The sequence below is a fragment of the Puma concolor genome, chromosome E3 (genome assembly GCF_028749965.1).
Source record: "Puma concolor isolate L17-30 chromosome E3, mPumCon1.1.hap2, whole genome shotgun sequence".
NCBI lineage: Eukaryota > Metazoa > Chordata > Mammalia > Carnivora > Felidae > Puma > Puma concolor.
The window spans coordinates 20,739,605-20,759,981 of record NC_141682.1 but is presented as its reverse complement, the minus strand read 5'-3'; the positions used below and the strand labels follow the sequence as shown (position 1 = coordinate 20,759,981).

Below are 20,377 nucleotides of genomic sequence, written 5' to 3'. Positions count from 1 at the left end.
CCCCTCCCCCGTTCATGCTCTGTCTCTCTCTGTCCCAAAAATAAATAAACATTGAAAAAAAAAAAATTAAAAAAAAAAAAAATTAAAAAAAAAAAAAAGGATATATTGCCTCCCGGACTGGATGCCCACTCCCCACCACCTGCTTCGACTCCCTGTGTCCCCGGCATGGGGGGCGCGTGATCTTCCTGGCGCCCACTGCCAGCCATCGGCAAGTTCACCACCCTTACCTCCTGTGCAGGGCTGAGTCTGCCCCTCGTCTCCAGCAGCACCCAGCACGCCCCTCAGCCCGGCCACCTCGGCCTCGAACCTACAGACCTTCTCCATACCGAAGGTGGAGTGGACTTTCTGGCAGGTGCACCTGCTCCTGTCCCGCCTAACAGCCTTCAGTGGCTCCCCGTTGCACTGGGGATGGATGGGGTCTGAATCACGCACTGTGCCTGGTTGGCAGTGTTGACCTCTCCTTCTGTCCGTCCCTGCAGCCCACGGCCTGTCTTGCGGGGTGGGGGATGGGCCATGCCCTCCATCCTCCCTGGCTATTCACTCATTCTTCACTCGTCACTTTCCCCGTCTCTTTCCTTCTCCCGAGATTCCTCAGGATCAAAAATGGGCTTAATCATTGTCACCCCCTCACAGTGAGGACTTAGAGCATCTAGAACAGCGGCTGGCACTGGGGGAGCACCGTGTAAGTGTAGAAATAAGAACAAGGTGGGAGACGCAGGGTTGCTTGTTGAGGGGGTACCCTGCACCGGCCGCCGGGCTTGGCCTTCTGCTTACAGAGGACGCGACGTGACCCGCCCTCACGGAGCCCACGGCGCCTCCCGTGCGTGGGAAGGTCTTCCTTCCTCTGCACACGGCACCCCTGCCCTCCCCTGGGGGGTCCCTCTAGGGACACTTGACCCTCGAGGACCAGCGTGGATCCTCCCTGACGGCTGCCTGCCGACAGCCTCGTCGTACCTTTCCTGATGCTGTTCCCACAGCCCCTCTGCGGGCCTGCTTCCCGCATGGGTCCCTCCCACACTGCGTGGCATCCTGACAAGACCCGATCTAGCCTTTTTGATGGCTCTCTTCTCTCGGCAAAGTCTGTGCAGTCAGCAAATGCTGTTGGCTGTGCCCTCGACAGATCTAGAATCCAGCCTGCTCTTACAGACCCTTCCCGGCACCTGCTGCCTGGACCAGCGCAGGAGGCTCCTCACCGGTACCTGCTTCTGCCCTTCACCCCGTGGGCCCTGTAGACCACATAACCGGAGAGATGGCTTGAAACGTCTCATAATGTCACGTCTCTGCTCAAAAACCTCCAGTGACTTATCTTCTCAAGTACTTGTCAGAGGGAGGAAGTGAATGAGCGAATGCATGAATGGCTTCTCCCGCGTCTGCGGTCGCCGGCACGTAGTAGGCGCTTAGTAACCCCCGCCGCGAGAATACACGCGGGCAAGGGCTGGGAGCACACAGTAGGTGCACGGGGAGCCCGCTGGGCTCTGTTGGCCAAGGTGGCCGGTTCTTGCCTCCAGCGGTAGTGGGGGCAGCCTGCCGTCACCCCTCACTCCGCTTTCGGTCTTGGGGCCCTGGCCTGGCCCGCCTTGCCGGCCAGGCGGGGCTGCTGACGCGGCTGCCGGTTCCGGGAAGCTCTGCCGGGCAGCGCTTCTGGGAAGGCGACCGCTGGGAGGAGAAGTGTGCCCCTGGCTCCCCGCCAGACTGGCCTAGCTGTCCCGGAGGCCAGAGGAAGCTCCAGGCTGGCTTAAGACTGCGGAGTTTCAGGGGCCGGTGGCTCCCCCCCAGGGAGGTCACCGTCAGCCCCTGTTGTCATCGGCTTCCTCTTCACATGCGTTCGCTCCTCATGGGACTGGCTGCATCCTGTCTGCCCGTCCAGCCCCCCTTCGAGCCGGTTTGCGGTCAAGAGAGGAAAGAGGAGCCGGTGTGGGCGGCCTTGCAACCCTTTTGGGCTCAGGAAGAGCCTGCCCGGTCACTGCCTGACTGCCGCCGGCCTTGACATTTCAAGACTCTCCACTCCCCTCCTCCCCAACAGAAAGAGTGAGTTAAGTGTATTTCACTGCCAGCAGGAGGGTTTTCCCACTCAGAGCACTTCTGACCTCTTCCTGGCTCAGGCTTTCACTAAGTGCTGCTTCCTACCTCCCTGACCTTGGTTTTGTCACTTGCCGATCTCTAGGCCTCAGTTTGGGCCATAACACCGCATTCCCAGGGTGGCAGGGATGGCATTTCAAGAGGCGGCAAAAACAAGTGGTCAGGCACGTGGCTTCTGGAGTGAGGCTGCCTGGGCTCAAATCCTAGCTGTGTAACTTCTCTGTGCCTCTGTCTCCTCCTGTGTAAAATGGGGGTTTCAATGGCAGCCTGCCTTATAGAGGTGTATGCATAGCAATCATCATAAGAACAGCTCGGCACCCCGTGTTTGAAAATAGGTTACAGAATCTGTCATTCTTGATTTTTAGCCACTCATTTAATAGATGTTTATTGAGCATATACTATGTATGTGTCAGGCACTATTCAGGTCCTGGGGGCAAAACAATGACCATAAAGCTCTGTCCTCATGGGGCTTGCCTTCTGATGGGGTGTGTGGGGCAGGGGGGGACAAACAATACATATATAGACAAATAACTTAAATGTTATGGGTGATCCTTTACACTCAGAACATTGCGAACTAGCAGCAGAATGAGAGGGGCTGTTTCATGTTTTGCCAACGTGGAATAGTTCTTGGGTGAATAATTTATGCCCTTTGCCTGTTTTTCTTAAAGGGATGTTTGTCTTACTGATTTGTAAGGTCTCTTTATAGGAAGGTCATTAGCTGTCTACAATGTAGATTGCTATCTTTGTCTAGTCTTTGCTTGCTTTTTTTTTTTTTTTTTTTAAATCTGAGAGAGGGGAGGGTGGAGAGAGGTAGAGGCAGAGAGAGAGAGAATCTTAAGCAGACTCCACACTCAGCACGGAGACCCAACACAGGGCTCGATCCCACAGTCCTGGGATCATGACCTGAGCTGAAATCAGGAGTCAACGCCCTGAGCCCCTGAGGCGTCCTGCTTTTTTTTTTTTTTTTTTTTTTTTTTTTTTTTTTTTTTTAGTGGTGCATTTTGAACTGGGGAAGTTGAAAACATTTTTGCAGTCAGATCTCTCAGTCTTTGCCGGCTACATTCTGAAATAAACATTCACACGTGTAACCTCAGTGATACGAACAGAGATGGTGATAAGTGTAGGACAGAAATAAACAGGGTGTTGTGATGAGCAGTTAACGGGGGGGCACCCTCAGTGGGTAGGGTTTCTGGGTGTAAAGGCTGTGAGGGAGAAGAGGGCTTAGGAGTGCGTCAAGGTGCTCGGAGGCCAGTGGGACCAAAGGCTCGTGGGGGACGGGGACGGGGTGGGAGGGAACGGAGGATGTGTACTGGGCCAGATCATCAGGGGGCTTAAGGTTTTGTTTGGTTGGTTTTGGTTTTGGTTTTTGCATTTTCTTACACTTCTTATTTTAAGGTGATTGTAGACTCACACACAGTTGTAAGAAATAAGAGTCAGTTTCTGCCCAAGAGTGCCGTCTCACAAAACACAATAGCCTAACCGGGATATTGACATTGATAGGATCCGCTGAGCACCCCTGTTTTCCTTGTACCCATTTGCGGGTGTTTGGTTCTGAGGAGTTTTACCCCGTGTGCAGGTTTGTTTCGCCAGTGCAGCAGCCGCGACTCGAGGAGCCCCGTGTTGCCCTTTTATAGCCACATGGACCTCCCTTCCCACCCGCCGCCTGTGAATCTGTTCTCCGTTTCCATAATTTTGTCATGTCAAGAATGTTACATAAATGGAATCACACAGGGTGCACCCTTTTGGACTGGCTGTTTTCACTCCCGGGCTTGGGTTGAATGCTGAGTCAGAGATGCTCCTCTTGGATGGGCCATGAACTCCAGGCATCCTTGTCCCTGGGCGAAGACACCCTTTGGGAGCCAGAAGCTAATGAAGGGCTTGAGCAGGCCGTTCATGGCCTGGTTTCTGATGTTGAAATGACTCTGCCGGGGCGCCTGAGGGGCTCTCAGCAGGTTAAGCGTCTGACTTTGGCTCGGGTCATGATCTCATGGTTTGTGGGTTTGAGCCCCGCATCGGACTCTGTGTTGACAGCTCGGAGCCTGAAGCCCGCTTTGGATTCTCTGTTTCCCTCTCTCTCTCTCTCTCTCTCTGCCTCTCTCCCACTCTCTCTCTCTCAAAAATAAATAAACTTAAAAAAAAAAATGATTCTGCCTGCAGTGTGGCGAAGAAACGAAGTGACTCATGTTTGCAGTAACTGCTAATTCCTTGCCGCCCGCCCTGCCCCTGCCCCTGCCCCTGCCCCATCATTTTCTCAGCCCCAGACTAGCCCTTTGGAAAATCTTGCCACAACCCTGTTCAGAGACCCTTAAGGGGCACCTGGGTGGCTGTCAGTTACGCGTCTGACTTCGGCTCAGGTCATGGTCTCGCGGTCCGTGAGTTCGAGCCCCGCGTCGGGCTCTGTGCTGACAGCTCAGAGCCTGGGGCCTGCTTTGGATTCTGTGTCTCCTCCTCTCTCTGCCCCTCCTCCACTCATGCTCTGCCCCCTCCCCCCCCCCCCTCCCGTCTCTGTCTCTCAAAATAAACTTAAAAGAAATTTAATTCAAAGACCCTTAAAAACCACTCATTGCCTAGAGGAGGGGTCTTTGACCTGGAGCCCTTAGCCTGGGCTGTGTAGAGCTGTGAGCCCCTAAAATGGGATGCAAAATGTAACGTGTGCACTTCTCGAGAAGGAGGGTTTGGAGTTTGCATCACATATTCAGACGGATCCGTGATCTCCAAAACATTAAGGACTGTGCCTTCCAGACAGAGATAGTGGTTAGGAGCTGAGGCCCCCGAACCTGACGGCCCCTGTTCAGATCTCGTGACCTCCACGGCTCTGTACCCTCAGACAAGTCACTTATTCCTTCTGTGCTTTGGTTGCCTCATCTAAAAATGGGGGAAATAATGAATAGTACCTACTTCATAGGGCTGCATTGAGTATTGAATGAATTAATCAAAGTGCTGTGTTCACAAGGAAACTTGGCACGTGGGAAATATTGTATGTTTGTTAAGTGAATCATGAGCCTGTAGGGTGTAGGGGGGCAGAACCTTTAGGCAAAAACTTCCTGGGCCCTCTGGGATTTTCAGGCCCTCTCTGTGTCAGTTATCAATCATCCTCTAGACAAGCTTCAGATCAGCAGGGTTTCTTCCAAAGGGATACACAGGTGTGGTTGGGCACTGTCCCCTCCCTTGTCCTGGCTTTCATATCTCTGTTAATAGGACTTTCACTGTCTTTTTTTTGTTTTTTTTTTTTTAAGGTGCTGCTTCACCTTCGGCGTGTGGGGCATTTGTAGACATCAAAAGCCCTGAGTCTTTTCTGCTGTTTCTGGTTCTTCGCTTGGGCAGCTGATGTTAGAAATTGACAGGGGCGTTGGGTGGCTCAGTCGGTTAAGCGTCCAACTTTATCTCAGGTCGTGATCTCGCGGCTTGTGAGTTCAAGCCCCACGTCAGGGTCTGTGCTGACATCTCGGAGCCTGGAGCCTGCTTCGGATTCTGTGTCTCCCTCTCTCTCTGCCCCTCCCCTGCTCACGCTCTCTCTTTCCTTCAAAAGCAAATAAACATTAAAACATTTTAAATAGAAAGAAAGAAAGAAATTGGCAAGCAGGGGGGCCAGCTCTTCCTGGCTTATTTCATTCACCCAGTTGAGCCCTTTCTGCAGTCCTGGGAGAAGGTGAAGGCACTGATAATGCCAGAATGAGCTTCGGGCTCAGAGGCCAATAGACTGGCTTCTGACTCTAGCGCTCCCCTCTTGCCAGCTGTGGGACCTGACGGGCAAGCTATTTGACCTCTTTGGCCTCAGTTCCCTCAGGTGGAAAGCTGAAGTAACCGCCCATGTAGCAGGCCTCTTGGGCAGATTCAAGAAGGTAATGTTCCTAACGTACTCAGCTAAGTGCCGGGCACACTGTGAGCACTTGACAAGAGGGGTTGTGTTTACACAAATCTTTGGCTCGATCTAAGGAAACCGCTTCCAGTCTCAGTTCTGCTCAGCCATGACCTGGAGCTGAGCGTCCTGCCGTGGAGGAGTGCAAACGGACGCGGGGCTGCAGCCGGTCGGAGGGAGGATACACTGTGCGTGGCATCCCTGTTTGGGTTGGCAGTTGGGTCAGGGGTTGCCTGCCGGCTCAGAGGGTCAGGAATCCCATGACCGAGAGTGTGGCTGTGAGAGGATTTCTTCTTGCTTTAGGCTTGACCCGAGCACTTGGTAATTGTTCTTTTTCATTCTTTTATTCGTCTGCGTCCCTGTCCTTCATCCCTTGCGATATTCAGGGAGGCTCTTCTGTCAGCGCTCCTGGGCTGTGACTTCTGAAACGAAGCACCTGCGGGTCCCTGTGAAGCCAGCTGGGGTGTGTGTTTTGGGGGTGGGCGGCGATCGGGTTACGGCCTCTGAAACAGATCAAAGATAGCAACCGGGCTGCCATAGCTGCTGTGTGACCTTGTACGCACGTCTTGCCCTCTCTGTTTCTCTTCATTCAAAATCGGGGCGACAGTGACACCTTTGCCGTCTCTGCCATAGGAGGCTGTGGCCCCGTGTGAACTTGTCAGAGGCAGCGTCACCAGGACTTCGTAGAGGACACCAGCGTCACGGGTCCACCGCTCCACTCCCACCCCTTCTTCCTTGTTCTTCACTGTGACTCTTGAAGGGAAGTGAGTTGGGGCTTGGAACAGATACCAGGTTCCCCTGGGGAGGGTTTCCAGACCCGTGCTGAGCCCATTAGAGGCCCCACATCATGTCCAAAATGACTTTATTCCAAAACATTAACTGAGCAGCTGTTATACGCCAGGCACCAACGTAAGCACCAGGAACTTGGCAGTGAACAAGATAAATGACAGCTCTCAGGATGACAGGCAACTGAAAAAGAACAGCTCTTCTGCACTTTCCTTGCCTTTTGTCCCCCCCCCCCCCCCCCACCGCCCCCGGCATTTTTGGAAAACCACAGGCTGGTTCTTTTATGGACTTCTCTGTTAGATTTGTCTGACACTCCCCTGTGATTTGTGCCCTTGGGGCAGCATCGCCAGAGAAGGAAGGCTGTGTTCTCAGGGGATAGTCTCAGAGAGCTCATGACCCTGCTTTGTCCCGTTCCTGGAGATGTTACCTTTGACCACTTGGTTGAAGGTGGTGCCTCCCAGGGTTCTGCACATCTCCGATTTTACGCACACATGTATATGAAGCATAGGATGCGGTAAAGTTAACAAGCGTTTTGATTCGTTAGTCAGTAGACAATACGAATTTTGTGGGCAGATGCTTAGAGGCTGCCCCTGCTGAAATACAGCCGCTCTCTCTGCCCCGCGTATAGATCTAAATCGGGACAGACTCCCGCACCCCTATTGAACTCCAGGGGTTACAGCTGGTTACTGTACCTTTATTGGGGTGCTTCAGTTGTGCCCGTGTGGGCTGGTGGACGCGGTTTAGCTGGCTCCTGTGTCTTTTTTTTTTGACGGGAGCCCATCTTTCTTGGAGCACGTCCTTACTCTCTGACACAAGGATTCCAAGCTCGTCATGCACTTTCCCTGCTCGGATCCTGGACTCATTAGAAGGAGCTCTGTGGAGGGGCACCTGGGTGGCTCAGTCAGTCGAGCGACCGACTTCGGCTCAGGTCATGATCTCGCGGTCCACGAGTTCGAGCCCTGCATCGGGCTCTGTGCTGATGGCTCAGAGCCTGGAGGCTGCTTCCGATTCTGTGTCTCCCTCTCTCTGTGCCCCTTCCCTGCTCATGCTCTCTCTCTGTCTCAAAAATAAATAAAAACATTAAGAAAAAAAATTTTTAAAAGAAGGAGCTCTGTGGAGGCAATGAGCAAGACCGAAACAGGGTCTGCGGACCCGCCGACAGTCATGCGTCAGTGTTAATGTCCTGATTTCGGCGGTTGCATTGTGGCTGCAGGAGAATGAGTGACCTCGTTCTCCGAAATATACACTGGAGCCTCAAGGAGTGATTTATTCATTGTGAACAAACGAATACATAAAATGAATAAAACAGAGACAGACTGAGGGGGAAGGTGAATGAAAAGGACAGCGAGAGGGAAGGTGTGCACTCGGGAATGGGTTTCGTGTGTTTCACGAGCAGCAAGGAGCGAGGATGTGGCCGGTGGCGGGAGCACTGCGCACAGGTGCTGGGGCCAGGTGGAGAGGGGGGCGGGGCCCCGCTGGGGAGGCCCTGCAAGGGGAACAGAGTCCCTGGGGAGCTTCCGGCAGGGACACAAAGCCCCCCTCCCCGCCCCCCATGCTGCACAGACACCGTGCGGAGGGCTTCAGGTCCGCGCGTCTCCGTTTCTGCAGTACAGCTGCGAGGTTAGGCTCCGTCTCATCTGCACGTTGCAGGTAAGGAGGCCCACGCTGCGATGATGACCGCGGGACTGCCTTGAACCGCACATAGCTCCCAAGCCCCAGGAGGAAGCCTGGCCGCCGCTTGGCTGAATGCGACGCCAAGGTGGAGACCCACACGGGGACAGGGAGAGCGGGTGCTGTGAGCATCGCCGCCGGGGAAACCTGCCTCCTCCATACCTCGCGTTTTAGAGGGCGCCACGTGCCGCGAGTGTCGTGGGGGGAAGCGCACGCCCCTTGACCCGGCGAGATCCCACTCCGGAGCATTTCCCTTCACGAAAGCGACTCCTTGGGCCGTGGCTGTGTTCAGGTCACTGTTTGAGGACCCTGCGTGTGTTAGCCCATTCGGTGCCCACAGCACTCTGGTCAGGTGGGGGCCGTTCCTAGCGCCACTTCACAGGGCGGGAAACTGAGGCACGGAGGGGTTAAGCGGTTTGCTCAAGGTTCATAACGAGTAAGGGACAGAGCAGGTGTTAAAACTTCAGGAATACGCTGCACAGCCATTGCGGGGAGAGGAGGGAGGGGGGCAGGATTTAAGCACGAGCTCCAAAACAGAAGACGTTGTACCGGCCCGATCTGTCAAACTAGGTACACGTGGAAAGGACTAGATTTGGATGCCAGATGTCTCCAGGGGCGTTTTTCCAGGTGACGGAATTACGGCCGTTCTTTTTTGTTTTAAGTTTTTTTAGTTTTTAAAAAAAAAATTTTTTTTTTAACGTTTTATTTATTTTTGAGACAGAGAGAGACCGAGCATGAACGGGGGAGGGGCAGAGAGAGAGGGAGACACAGAATCGGAAACAGGCTCCAGGCTCCGAGCCATCAGCCCAGAGCCCGACGCGGGGCTCGAACTCGCGGACCGTGAGATCGTGACCTGGCTGAAGTCGGACGCTTAACCCACTGAGCCACCCAGGCGCCCCATTAACTTTTTTTAGTTTTGAGAGAGAGAGACAGCATGCATCTGTGAGCAGGGGAGGGGCAGAGAGAGGAGACGGAGAGTCCCAGGCGGGTTCCGCGCTGTCGGCACAGAGCACGACCTGGGGCTCAGTCCCACAGACCTGGAGACCTGGACCCCAGTGGAAGTGAAGAGGCAGCCAGGGGCTTCACTGACGGAGCCACCCAGGTGCCCCCTACAGGCATTCTTGTTGTACGTTTGCATGTCTCTCTTTTCCGAATTGTCTACGGTGATCCCGTGTGGCTTTCGTAACAGGAAAAAAGATCAATATCGTACCTTAAAAAAACAAAACAGGGGCGCCTGGGTGGCTCAGTTGGTTAAGCATCTGACTTCGGCTCGGGTCGTGATCTCACAGTTCGTGGGTTCGAGCCCCGCGTCGGGCTCCATGCTGACCGCTCAGAGCCTGGAGCCTGTTTCGGATTCTGTGTCTCCCTCTCTCTCTGCCCCTCCCCCACTTGCACTCTGTCTCTCTCTGTCTCAAAAATAAACAAACATTAAAAAAAATTAAAAAACAACAACAACAACAAAAAACAAAGAACAACAAAGCAGTAAGAGTAATCAATAAAGGCTAAAATCCAGTGACACACAGTGAGATCCCACTAGTTCGATGCTTTGAATCTATAGTGGTATGGAATGATATTTAATGATATATTAAGCTTAAAATTTAAGTTTCAGTAGGAAGAGGGTGCTGCTAGTTGGGGAAACAAAATTCGTACTTATCTCCCTGTCTGTATAGATACAAATCTGGAAGAGTTGATACGAATGTGTACGTGGCCTTGTGATTTGGAGGGATTTGAACTGTGCTTTCTTTTTGGGTGTCTGTGCTTGCTGACTTCTATTCCCCAGTCATGTGTTATATGGGATGCATCTAACACAACAGGGGCAGTGTACGATCCCATTTATCTGAAACACAAAACACAGAGGTCATCTATGGGGTTAGAAGTCCAGGTGGTGGGGAACAACTGGACGGAGGATGGCAATCAAGCACAAAACCCCAGGAGCATGTAGCAGGAGAGGCTTACTTAGCTCAGGTCCGGGAGAGCCGGCTTACCTGGGCGTGGCCAACCTCGCTGGAGGTTGTCACCTGTGCCCCTGTGGTCAGCCTGGGGTCGGTGACACAGTTCTGCCGATCTGCTGATCTCGCTCGCATGACTGGGGGTGGCTGCCTGTTCCCCAATGCAGAATGCTACGCGTCCACATCCTCCAGCAGGCTGGCACGTGCGTTCTTAAGACAGTGGTCGTGCAAAAGCAGGCTTCTTCAGTGCATCCCTTTTGCTCATATTCTCCTGGCCAGAGTTAGTCACGTGGTTGAGCCCAGAATCGAAGGCCAGGGGAGAATGCCCTGCCCGGGGCAGTGGGGTGGGGGAGGGGGGAGGGGAAGGAGGCGGTGGGCACTGCAAGGTTACATGGATCCAGGAGGACTGGGAAGAATTGGGGCCATTGGCGTAAGTCTAACACATTCAACAGCATCCTTTTTAGTGGCCACCTAATACTACATTGCATGGGTCTACCGTTTACTGAACCAGCCCCGTAAGGCTAAACAGATTAACGTCTGCAAAGTACATTTCAAGGAATTGTAAATCTCTTGGGGGTTTAATTGGGGGTTTAGCATACACACACATACAGATGAAGGTTGAGTAGGGAAATAAATTTGGCAAGTGTTGGGTTAAATGAAGAAAAATGAGTTTCTCTGCTGCAGGACTTATCAGAGCCTTTACACACAAATGTACATTATGGTCTCCCGTAAGTCCAAGGGGCTGCTTCAACTTAGCAGGTCATGGGATTTTTTTCAAGAATCGTCTCTTGGGGACAAGCATTGTGGGCTTTGTGCATCTGAAACACAACCGTTTCATGATGATAATAGGTAGAGAGATAGATAGATAGATAGATAGATAGATAGATAGATAGATAGATATAGGGTGAGCTCTAGTGAACACAGAGGGCTCATTCTTGGCACTAACCTGGCTCGCTTTCACTCAGCAGGTGTCTTAGGATCTCCCAATGGGGCGGCTTTGCTCTGGGCTCACGTTCCCTGTGAGCTGTCTGATCCTGATGTGGGCAGCAGGCTCTGGTAAGTCACCACCTCTCATTCATTCATCCACTCATTCATTCAACAAATGTTCTTTGGCTGTTTAGTTGCCAGGGTCCTAGGATAATCAGCGAAAGGAACACAGATTCCGGGCCTTGAGGAGCTTACATTGTAGTGGGGGGGGACGGCCAATGACAGAGGGTCCTAATTATAAGTCAATTGTAAAGAGCGTTAGAAAGTGATAGAAAAACACAGCACAGAACAGAGTCGGGGGCACGTATTTGCGGGAGGTGGGGAATCGGACGTTAGTTTTGGACACGAGGTGAGTTTGAGATCTTTATTAGATATCTAAGACTCTGCCTGACACGTTAAGGCCTTTATCCGGCGAGCGTGTGCAAACGTATCCGCTGTGGAGGCTGGTGCTGGGCATCAGAGTGAGAAGGCACCTGCCTGTCTGTTGTCGGGCTCTCGAACGATTTGGCAAACCCAGTACGCGCCCTGCCGGGTTCACACCCCAGCTCTGCCACTGGCCAGTGGGAAGAAATACCCCAGCCTTTCATGCTGCCCTTGACATTGGCTGAACCCAACCGACAGCCAGAGGACAGGGGCACTGAGTGCCAAGACCATGGCGGTCAGCCGCCTGAGCCAGAGAGGGGTGCAAAACGGATGGGGTCCGGGAGCGGGCAAATGGACGGCAGCCCTTCTCCTGCTCACACGGCTCTGGAGCAGACGCCCGTGGTGATGGAAAAGACTAGAAATTCCGTAGATTAGAAACGTCCTTTAATCTGGCCAAGGGCAAGCAGTGGAGGTGCCATGAGGCAAGGTAGGCCTGCCGCGGGGGGCATTCTTCGACATCGGGAATCGCCCCCATGCCAGCCGGGATGCCGCAGAGCCCCATCCTGCCCCCAGCTCCCCGGACGCTGGCCCACAACCGTGCCTGGGACTGTGGTTCCCTTGCGTGGCGTTGGCCCCTCGGTCCCGCTTGTCCCGCTTTCCTGCTTGTCCCGCTGCTGCACGTGCCCCTTGCTGTCTGGCTCCGGCCGCACACCACGCTCCTGTGTCTCCCCAGGGAGCGTCAGGGTCCTGCGTGCGCCCACCTGCTTCTCTGACTACTTCAGCACCTCCGTCTGCCAGTGGAACATGGATGCGCCCACGAACTGCAGCGCTGAGCTCCGCCTGTCCTACCAGCTGAACTTCATGGGGTCCGAGTAAGCCACGAGTGGAGCTGGGATCTGGGGGAGGCTGCGCCCAGAGCGTTCACCCCAGGAGTTCATTTGGTCCCGGTGGTGCCCTGGAGCGCAGGGTGCTGAATGGGGTTCCCCGCAGCTGACTGAGCGTGGTGTTCGAAGTGAGGCACCCCTGGGGTGCCTGGGTGGCTCGGTCGGTCAGCTCAGGTCATGATCTCGCGGTGCGTGGGTTCGAGCCCCGCGTCGGGCTCTGTGCTCACGGCTCAGAGCCTGGAGCCCGTTTCGGATTCTGCGTCTCCCTCTCTCTCTCTACATCTCCCTCTCTCGCGCTCTGTCTCTCTGTCTCTCTCTCTCAAACATGGATAAACGTTATAAAAAAAAAAAAAAAAAGGGAGGAGCCCTGGGGCTCAGTGGGCATGTCACGGTGCTCTAAGTGCACTGTCACTGAGGCGCGTGGCATGTGGGTGTGGTGGAATGTTGGACTAGACTTTGGAGTCCCGGGGTTTGTTCGTCTGCTTCAAAGTTAGACCAAAGCTTTTGTCTCAGTGGCTCATAATATTGCTATTTACCCTGTTAGTAATTAAAACAGAGATACTAGGTCACAACAGCACGCGGGTCCACATTAGCTAAGCCATTGGAGCAATGATCGCGCGCTTTGTAGCGTCTGGAAGATTCCACCTTACGCTTGTAAGAAACAGTGGAGAATGGCACACAGCCTCTTGGTATTATGAAAAGAGTTTGACCTCGTGACCCCCCCCTGGACCCCGCTTTGAGAACCGCTGGCTAGACCGCTTGTTTGGGCACGTTAGCGGTGGAGTCCACGGTGTTCTTTGGGGGACCGTGGAGCCTGGGGTATGTTGTTCCGGGTGGGTCACCGGGACAGCCGTGGCACATGGGGTGCTCTTCCAGGTGGCGCTGAGGGTGCGGCTGGGGACACGAGGCACGCAGTCACGGGGGCATTTTGGGGTGTGCTCACCCCAGAGTGCAGGGTACGTTGCCAGAGGCCTTCCCCTACCTACCGAGGCAGACGGGCTCTGCTTCTAAATGTGGTACGCTGGCCTAGACCAGGGCTCTGCAGACTACGGCCCGAGGTCCGCATGTGGCCCACCAGCTGCTTTTGTAAGTAAAGTTTTATCGGCACACAGCCACGCCCGTTCGCTCCTGCATTCCCCGTGGCTGCTTTTGTGCTAGGAGAGCAGACTTGAATGGCTGAGACACACACAGCGTGGCCCTCCAAGCGCGTGTTCCTTGAGGCACGTTCCAGGGATGCCCGTGGGTCACAGCCAGCCTGAACGCGACACCCGTGTCTGCAGAAACCGCACGTGTGTCCCTGAGAACGGAGAAGGCGCGGCGTGTGCGTGCAGCATGCTGATGGACGACTTGGTCGACGCGGACGTGTATCAGCTGCATCTGTGGGCGGGGACGCAGTTGCTGTGGAGCGACTCCTTCAAGCCCAGCAGTCACGGTGAGGGGCGCAGGGTGGGCTTCCCGGACCCCCAACCCCGGCTGGGCTCTGGGGCGGTGGGGGGGCGGCAGGCTCCACGCGGGGGAGGGAGGCGCAAGCAGTCTTCTGCGCGTCCCCAGACGTGACGGGATTTTTGCCCCTTTCTGGGCTCCGGCTTCCCGTCTTTGAAATGGGGCTTGGCTGCCTAGGACGTCAGGTCCCCTTCAGTCTACGCGTCTCGGCCGCCTGAATGTAAGTGCCCAGCCTGGGGTGCTGAGATGAGGCGTGCTTAATAGAAGGCATCGCTGTAGACCACAGACTGAGCTGGGAACCTTCCTTCCCCGCTGTGTGGACTGGTGAGCTGCTGCTTCTTCGGACAGTCTGACCTCAGAAGTCTGAGTTCATCCTGGTAGCCAGAGTCCCCGCAGCAATTCACCACGATTCTGCCGCGGTACACTGACGGGAGGTTCGGACATCATTTGTTGCTGTGTGACCTTGGGCAAGTCACATCACCTCTCTGGGCCTCCTTTTCCAAAAGAGAGCTATCCCCGTTTTACGATGGGGTATAATACGGAGGAGGCGCGTAACCTGCCCCGGGTCACACGGCCGCAAAGCTGCAGAGGAATGTTCTTGCAAGAGTATCGCCGAGCTTACAGCTCAGCAGTTACCGCCCACGGTTGGGGGGGGGGGGTTGTTGAGATAGACCCAAGAACTAACCCATGAGTTAAAATCGTTTCTGCACGGGTGGGCCGACTTTATATACCTGTAATCTCCTGGATAGGATTGCTTAAAAGGAGACTGAGTTTTAAAACACGCGGGTCAAGATCAACAAAAACTCTGAGTCATAACACAGCGCATAGATGTGGCCCCAAGTGTGAAGGAACCGAAGTGAAAAAGCCACGTTTTGGGTTCCTTTGCCCTATGCTTCCTGCACTCACTGTAGAAAGTCGCTTAGACCCCACTCGTGTGAAGCGGAGTTTTAGCGACATTGTAGTCAGTATGATGACGGTCATTCTCCGCTGAGACGATATCCACATGCTATTCCATAAATGTGCTACGGAGGTGTGCTCGACCGAGAGCATCTAAATGACCCGTGCCCTGTGGACCCTTCTCTTCCCCGCACCTGGACAAGCACCTCACCAGCCACTGCTTCTCCACAGTGAAACCCAGGGCTCCCGGAAACCTCACGGTTCACCCCAACGTCTCCCACACGTGGCTGCTGAGGTGGAGCAACCCTTACCCCCCTGAGAACCACCTGCACGCCGAGCTCACCTACATGGTCAACATCTCGAGTGAAGACGACCCCACGGATGTGAGTGTGTGCGCCTCGGGGTTTCTCTGCCACCTCTTGGGACTCAGGCGGGTGGAGACCGGGGCCCCTGGGGCCCGACTTCCACCCTGGCTCCGTGCACCCCGCCCCCGCCGTGTGCCTGGTTCCCAGTGTGCCGTCATCTCATGCTGTCGCTGGGTCCTCATAGCACTTACTTCCAGAGGCGGCCGATGGAGGCTGACACCTGGTTTGCGATCACAGCACTGATTGTGAGTTTCCTTCTTAAATGACGCGTTGACGGTTTTGAAAAGGGAGAGCTGATTGGCAGCAAACCATCGGGTCAATACTGGCAGGGGCCTGCCCACGGGCTGGCTTGGCCTCCGAGTTTAGTTTCAGGCGGGGCTGGGGATCATTTCCTGCCACCCATGTCTTCCCCTCAGGCTTCCCCACGGGAGGCACATCTGAGCACCCTGCGCCCCGGCCTCCCACAGAGCGGGTCCCCGATACCTGTTTCCGCCGCCCGGCTGCGGGGCCCTAGTCCTGTCGCTTAACCTCCTGGGGCCCCGGTTTCCCCCTCTGTGACATGGGGAGGATAAGCGTCCCCGCTCCATCAGCTCTTGAGGGCGCCAAGCGTGTGACACAGGCTCCCCCGGCCTGGCTCTAAATGTGTCGTAAGTTCTGTTCTCCTTTTCGCCGGGGCGCCGCAGGCCTTGGAAAGCCCCGGCGGCCTTGGCCTCCCACACCTTGCTCTAGAACTCGCTACGTCAGCATCGCCGAGGGCCTCTTCGGAGCCACGCCCCGTGTCCTGTGTCCTGGGACCCAGGCTGGCCTGGCTTCCGCTGCCAGGGAGCAGGCCCCACTCGTCTCGCGCTCTCACATCAGCTTCTGCTCTGCTTCCTGTCCTTCCCACCTAAGCCAGGGAGGGGGCGGGTATTGGCTTACATCTCTCGGTTTCTCAGCTGTGGTTTCTCCCTTGGCACCGGGCCACGGCGCAGGTGGGAGCAGGGATGGAGGGGCCGGGGTGTGACAGCGGAGGCTCAGAACGCACTGGCAAGGCTGCTCTGATGCCGCAAGAGATAGGCGGATCCCGTTTCGTAGCTGAATCCCCTCCCCGCGTGCTGAGCCTGTGCAGGGCTTCAGAGGGGTGAAGTCCGGAGGGGAGAGAAGTGTTCTTCATTTGCTTATCGTGGCCGCATCCAGGTTCCCGAATCTGTCCCTCCCTCGGCCCGGCTTTATCCTGGGTTAGGTTCATTTTTAGGTGGTGGCCAGCATGCCCCCCCCCCCCCAGCGCCTCCGGGGCTCCGTGCCAACGCCACAGTGGGAGAGTCCCACTTTTAATTAGTCCCGGTAGAAGTTCTGGGGCCGACGCTCGGTTGCCTGGCTCGGATCACTTGCACATCTCTGACCCCGGCCCAGGCTGTGGGCAGGAAGGAGGGTGCTCGTACTGTGTTCTGATGGGCCAGAGGTGAGTCACACGCCCACCTCTGGAGCGCAGGTATGGTCAGTTCCACCCAAGCCACGAGGGCTGGGAAGGAGGGAGGGGTGGCTCCCCGGAGCAAACTCCAGGGAAGGGGAAACGGGGACAGGGCTGGCTGTAACAGCCAGCCTTGGGACCTGGCCCTGGACTCCCAACCAGCAGGTAGAATCAATCAGTGTACCCGAGCTGTGGCTCAGTTGTCATGGGCGTGCTGGGCGCTGCCCGGAGCCTCAGAATTCCTGGCTCAGCTTCCCTTGTCGGTGGGGCAGACGCCACGGGGACACCCCTCGCCCATCTCTCCCTTTCCCAGGGCTGGACCCAGCCTGTAGAAGTCCCCTCACTCCTCATTGGCCGGAGTTGATCTCTAACCAATCACAGGCCAGAGAACGGGGTGGGCACAACTGGTCCTGGCCAATGAGGATGAACCCTGGAGCTGGAGTCAGAGGCTTACCTGCCCTGAGCTTTGAGGACGTGTCTCCAACGGCAAAGATGGGCGTCCGGCCCTGTTTGCTACCATATTGCAGACGCCAGCTATAGCTCAGATTGGGTGGGACCGACTTTTTTTTTTTTTTTTTCAACGTTTTTTATTTATTTTTGGGACAGAGAGAGACAGAGCATGAACGGGGGAGGGGCAGAGAGAGAGGGAGACACAGAATCGGAAACAGGCTCCAGGCTCCGAGCCATCAGCCCAGAGCCCGACGCGGGGCTCGAACTCACGGACCGCGAGATCGTGACCTGGCTAAAGTCGGACGCTTAACCGACTGCGCCACCCAGGCGCCCCAAGGGACCGATTTTTTTGTTTTCCTGTTTTTCGAGGTATAATTGACATACGATATTGTATTAGTTTCAGGTGCACCCCAGCGTAGTGATTTGACATTTTGTACACATTGCAAAATGATCACCCACAGTTAAGTCTGGTTACCATCTGTCACCAAACAGAGTGAAAAGAATATGAGCAACTGTGTTCCCCATGGATGACATAGATGGGATCAGTTCTAGAAGACACCTTAGAAGTGGAATTTGGGGAGTGGAGCTACTTATTGTCCTGGATGATCTCTGGACAGGGGTCCATAATGGAGGTGGAGTTTTGGCCCGGGCATTGGAGGACGTAGAAGCGTTTTCTAGATGGGGAAGGAAGGGAAGAGGAGGAGGCCAGGCAGAGGGAACCACGTGAACAAAGGCTTGGGGGATATGAAGATTCATGGCGTGTCTGGGGATCACGGAGATGTGGCAGTGAGTGCAGTGAATCAGCAGAAAAGGAGGCCACCGGTCCGTTCAGGATCGTGAACGGTTACCGTTGCTTGTGTGCCTGAAATGTGCTAGGCACAACACAGCCCTGCACGTGGGAGGGTGTTGGTCTCTCCATTTTAGTGATGGGGAAACTGAGGCCTGAGAGATGGAATGGCTTGCCCAGGGCCCCCCGGCTGGAAAAGGCAGAGCCGGGCTAGGAAGCCAGGATTTGAACTCCAGAGCCAGTGCTGTTTCCTCTCCCTTGGATCCTTCTCTCAGGGGTGGCCTCCCAAACACTTGGCCCTTTTTGCCCAAACAACAACAACAACAACAACAACAAGCCACAAGTGTTTCCTGGGAATCCCCAATTTCTGTTCTGTTTCTTGGTAAAACCTTTCCCACCCCCACCCCCCACTCCTTCCCGGGGTATACGATTCCTTTGGCAACCTAGGTCCAGCTGTTGCTTCCTGCTTACTCATATTTAGAGCGAAAATAGGGCTGTGAGTGAGCGTCCTTGTCTTCTGCCCTCGTTTCCTCCCATAACTCTCTCCTTGACCTCTGCTCCAACCCGTGAGTGGAAGCAGGGCTGCAAAGGGACAGACCTGGCAGGGAGAGGAGCCGCGGGCAGAGGATTCAGGCTGCTCCCCTGTCGTCAGATCGATCCTGAGCACAGATTTCATTTCGCGTCTTAAAGGTTTTTAAACACAAGTAATATTTACGTGTAGTAAGAAAGCCAGATGCCTTGAAAGCACTTAGAATGGTAATATGTTTCTCGTGTGAGCCCAACCCCCAGAGACTGACTGCTCCCGTCTCCTGCCAGGAGGGGAAAGAAGGCCAGGTTAGAGCCAGGAGAGGTCGTGAAGGCTGTTGTGTCCTTCCAGAGAGTGTGTACCTGTACAAGCAAGCGTGAAACATGTGTGTTCATGCACCGCCGTGTCAGTTTTCTCTTGCTATGTAATAACATCACCACCAATGTAGCTGCTTTATTTTTTTTAATGTTATTATTTCTTTTTGAGAGAGACAGAGACAGAGCATGAGCAGGGGAGGGGCAGACAGAGAGAGAGAGAGAGGGAGACACAGAATTCGAAGCAGGCTCCAGGCTCCAAGCTGGAGGCACAGAGCCCGGTGCGGGGTTTGAACTCACGAACCAAGAGATCGTGAGCTGAGCCAAAGTCAGGCACTTAACCAGCTGAGGCATCCAGGTGCCCCAGTGTGGCGACTTTAAACAGCACACATTTTATTGACCCACATTTCTGGGGGCCAGGAGTCTGGTGGTGGCTTACAGCTCCAGCTCTCCCCAGGGCACAGTCAAGGACTCAGCTGGGGCTGCGGTCTCATCTGAGGCTTGACTGGGGAAGATCACTCCCCAGCTGCTATGTTGTTGGCAGCATTGTTTCTTACGGGCTGCTGGACTGAGGGCCTCAGGTTCTCGCTGGCCCTTCGTGGGAGGCTGCCCTCAGTTCCTTCCCTGTTGTCTTCTCAAAGCCAGCAAAGGAAAGAGTCTCCTAGCAAGTTGGAATTATATAGCCTTACAGAATATAATCCCATTGTGGGTCGCAAGCCCTGGCCACACTCAAGAAGAGGGGATTACACAGGGGCGTGATACAGGGTGGGGGATCGCAGGGCCATCCCAGAGTCTGTCTTTTTTTTTTTTTTTTAAAGTTTATTTACTTATTTATTTTGAGAGAGTGCACAGAGAGAGGGAGAGAGAGAAAATCCCAATCTCCACACCCTCAGCGCAGAGCCCCTTGTGGGGCTCAAACTCATGAACCGTGAGAGCATGACCAGAGCAAAAATCAAAAGTTGGATGCTTAACCGACTGAGCCACCCAGGCGCCCCCCCCCCTTTTTTTTAAACATAAAAAGCAGTAGTCAACACATACTACTTTTCATTTACCTTTTCCACTTGATAACAGGTCTTAGAAGTCCCTTCCCAGCAGTGGGAGCAGGGCTGAGATTCTAGGCCAGAGTTTGGGCTTGACTATGAAGGCTCCAGAGAGCCCACAAAGGAGAGAGAAAGAGAGAGAGAGAGAGACACTGGGGACCTTATCTGTGCTGTAGAAAGGTCACTCTCATGCTTCCTGCGTGCCAGGAATAAATAAATCATAATAAAATAAATAAATCATTGTTAATAACGATCATTAATAAAAGATAAATCGTTATTTATTATTTATTACCATTTTGCGGAAGAAGGATGTCAAGGTCCAGAGAGGTTATGCGACTCACCTAGGGTCACACAGCTAAAAAGTGGCAGTAGGGACTCCTACCCTCGTTTTACAGAGGAGGAAATTACAACTCAAAGCTTAATCGGCTGGCCCCAGTCATGCTGTATGGCGGATCGTCAGGGCGCCGGGGCCGGGGGCGGGGGGAGGGCATTCCCTGACCCCTCCCGCCTGACTCTGCTCACGGTTG

General features: G+C 54.5%; 1 protein-coding gene across 2 annotated transcripts in view; it reads left to right on the top strand.

Moving 5' to 3' along the window:
• The window catches only part of IL4R (interleukin 4 receptor), a 42,598-nt gene that overhangs the window by 11,137 nt on the left and 11,084 nt on the right, over nt 1-20,377 (top strand). The window contains exons 2-5 of one of the 2 annotated variants that reach the window (XM_086692628.1): nt 11,313-11,400; nt 12,428-12,566; nt 13,859-14,010; nt 15,150-15,301. In XM_086692628.1, coding sequence (XP_086548754.1) covers nt 11,331-11,400; nt 12,428-12,566; nt 13,859-14,010; nt 15,150-15,301 — 513 coding nt within the window. In that variant the 5' untranslated portion in view covers nt 11,313-11,330. Of the gene's footprint in view, nt 1-11,309; nt 11,401-12,427; nt 12,567-13,858; nt 14,011-15,149; nt 15,302-20,377 lie in introns of both variants that reach the window. The other variant, XM_086692629.1, reaches the window with a different exon arrangement.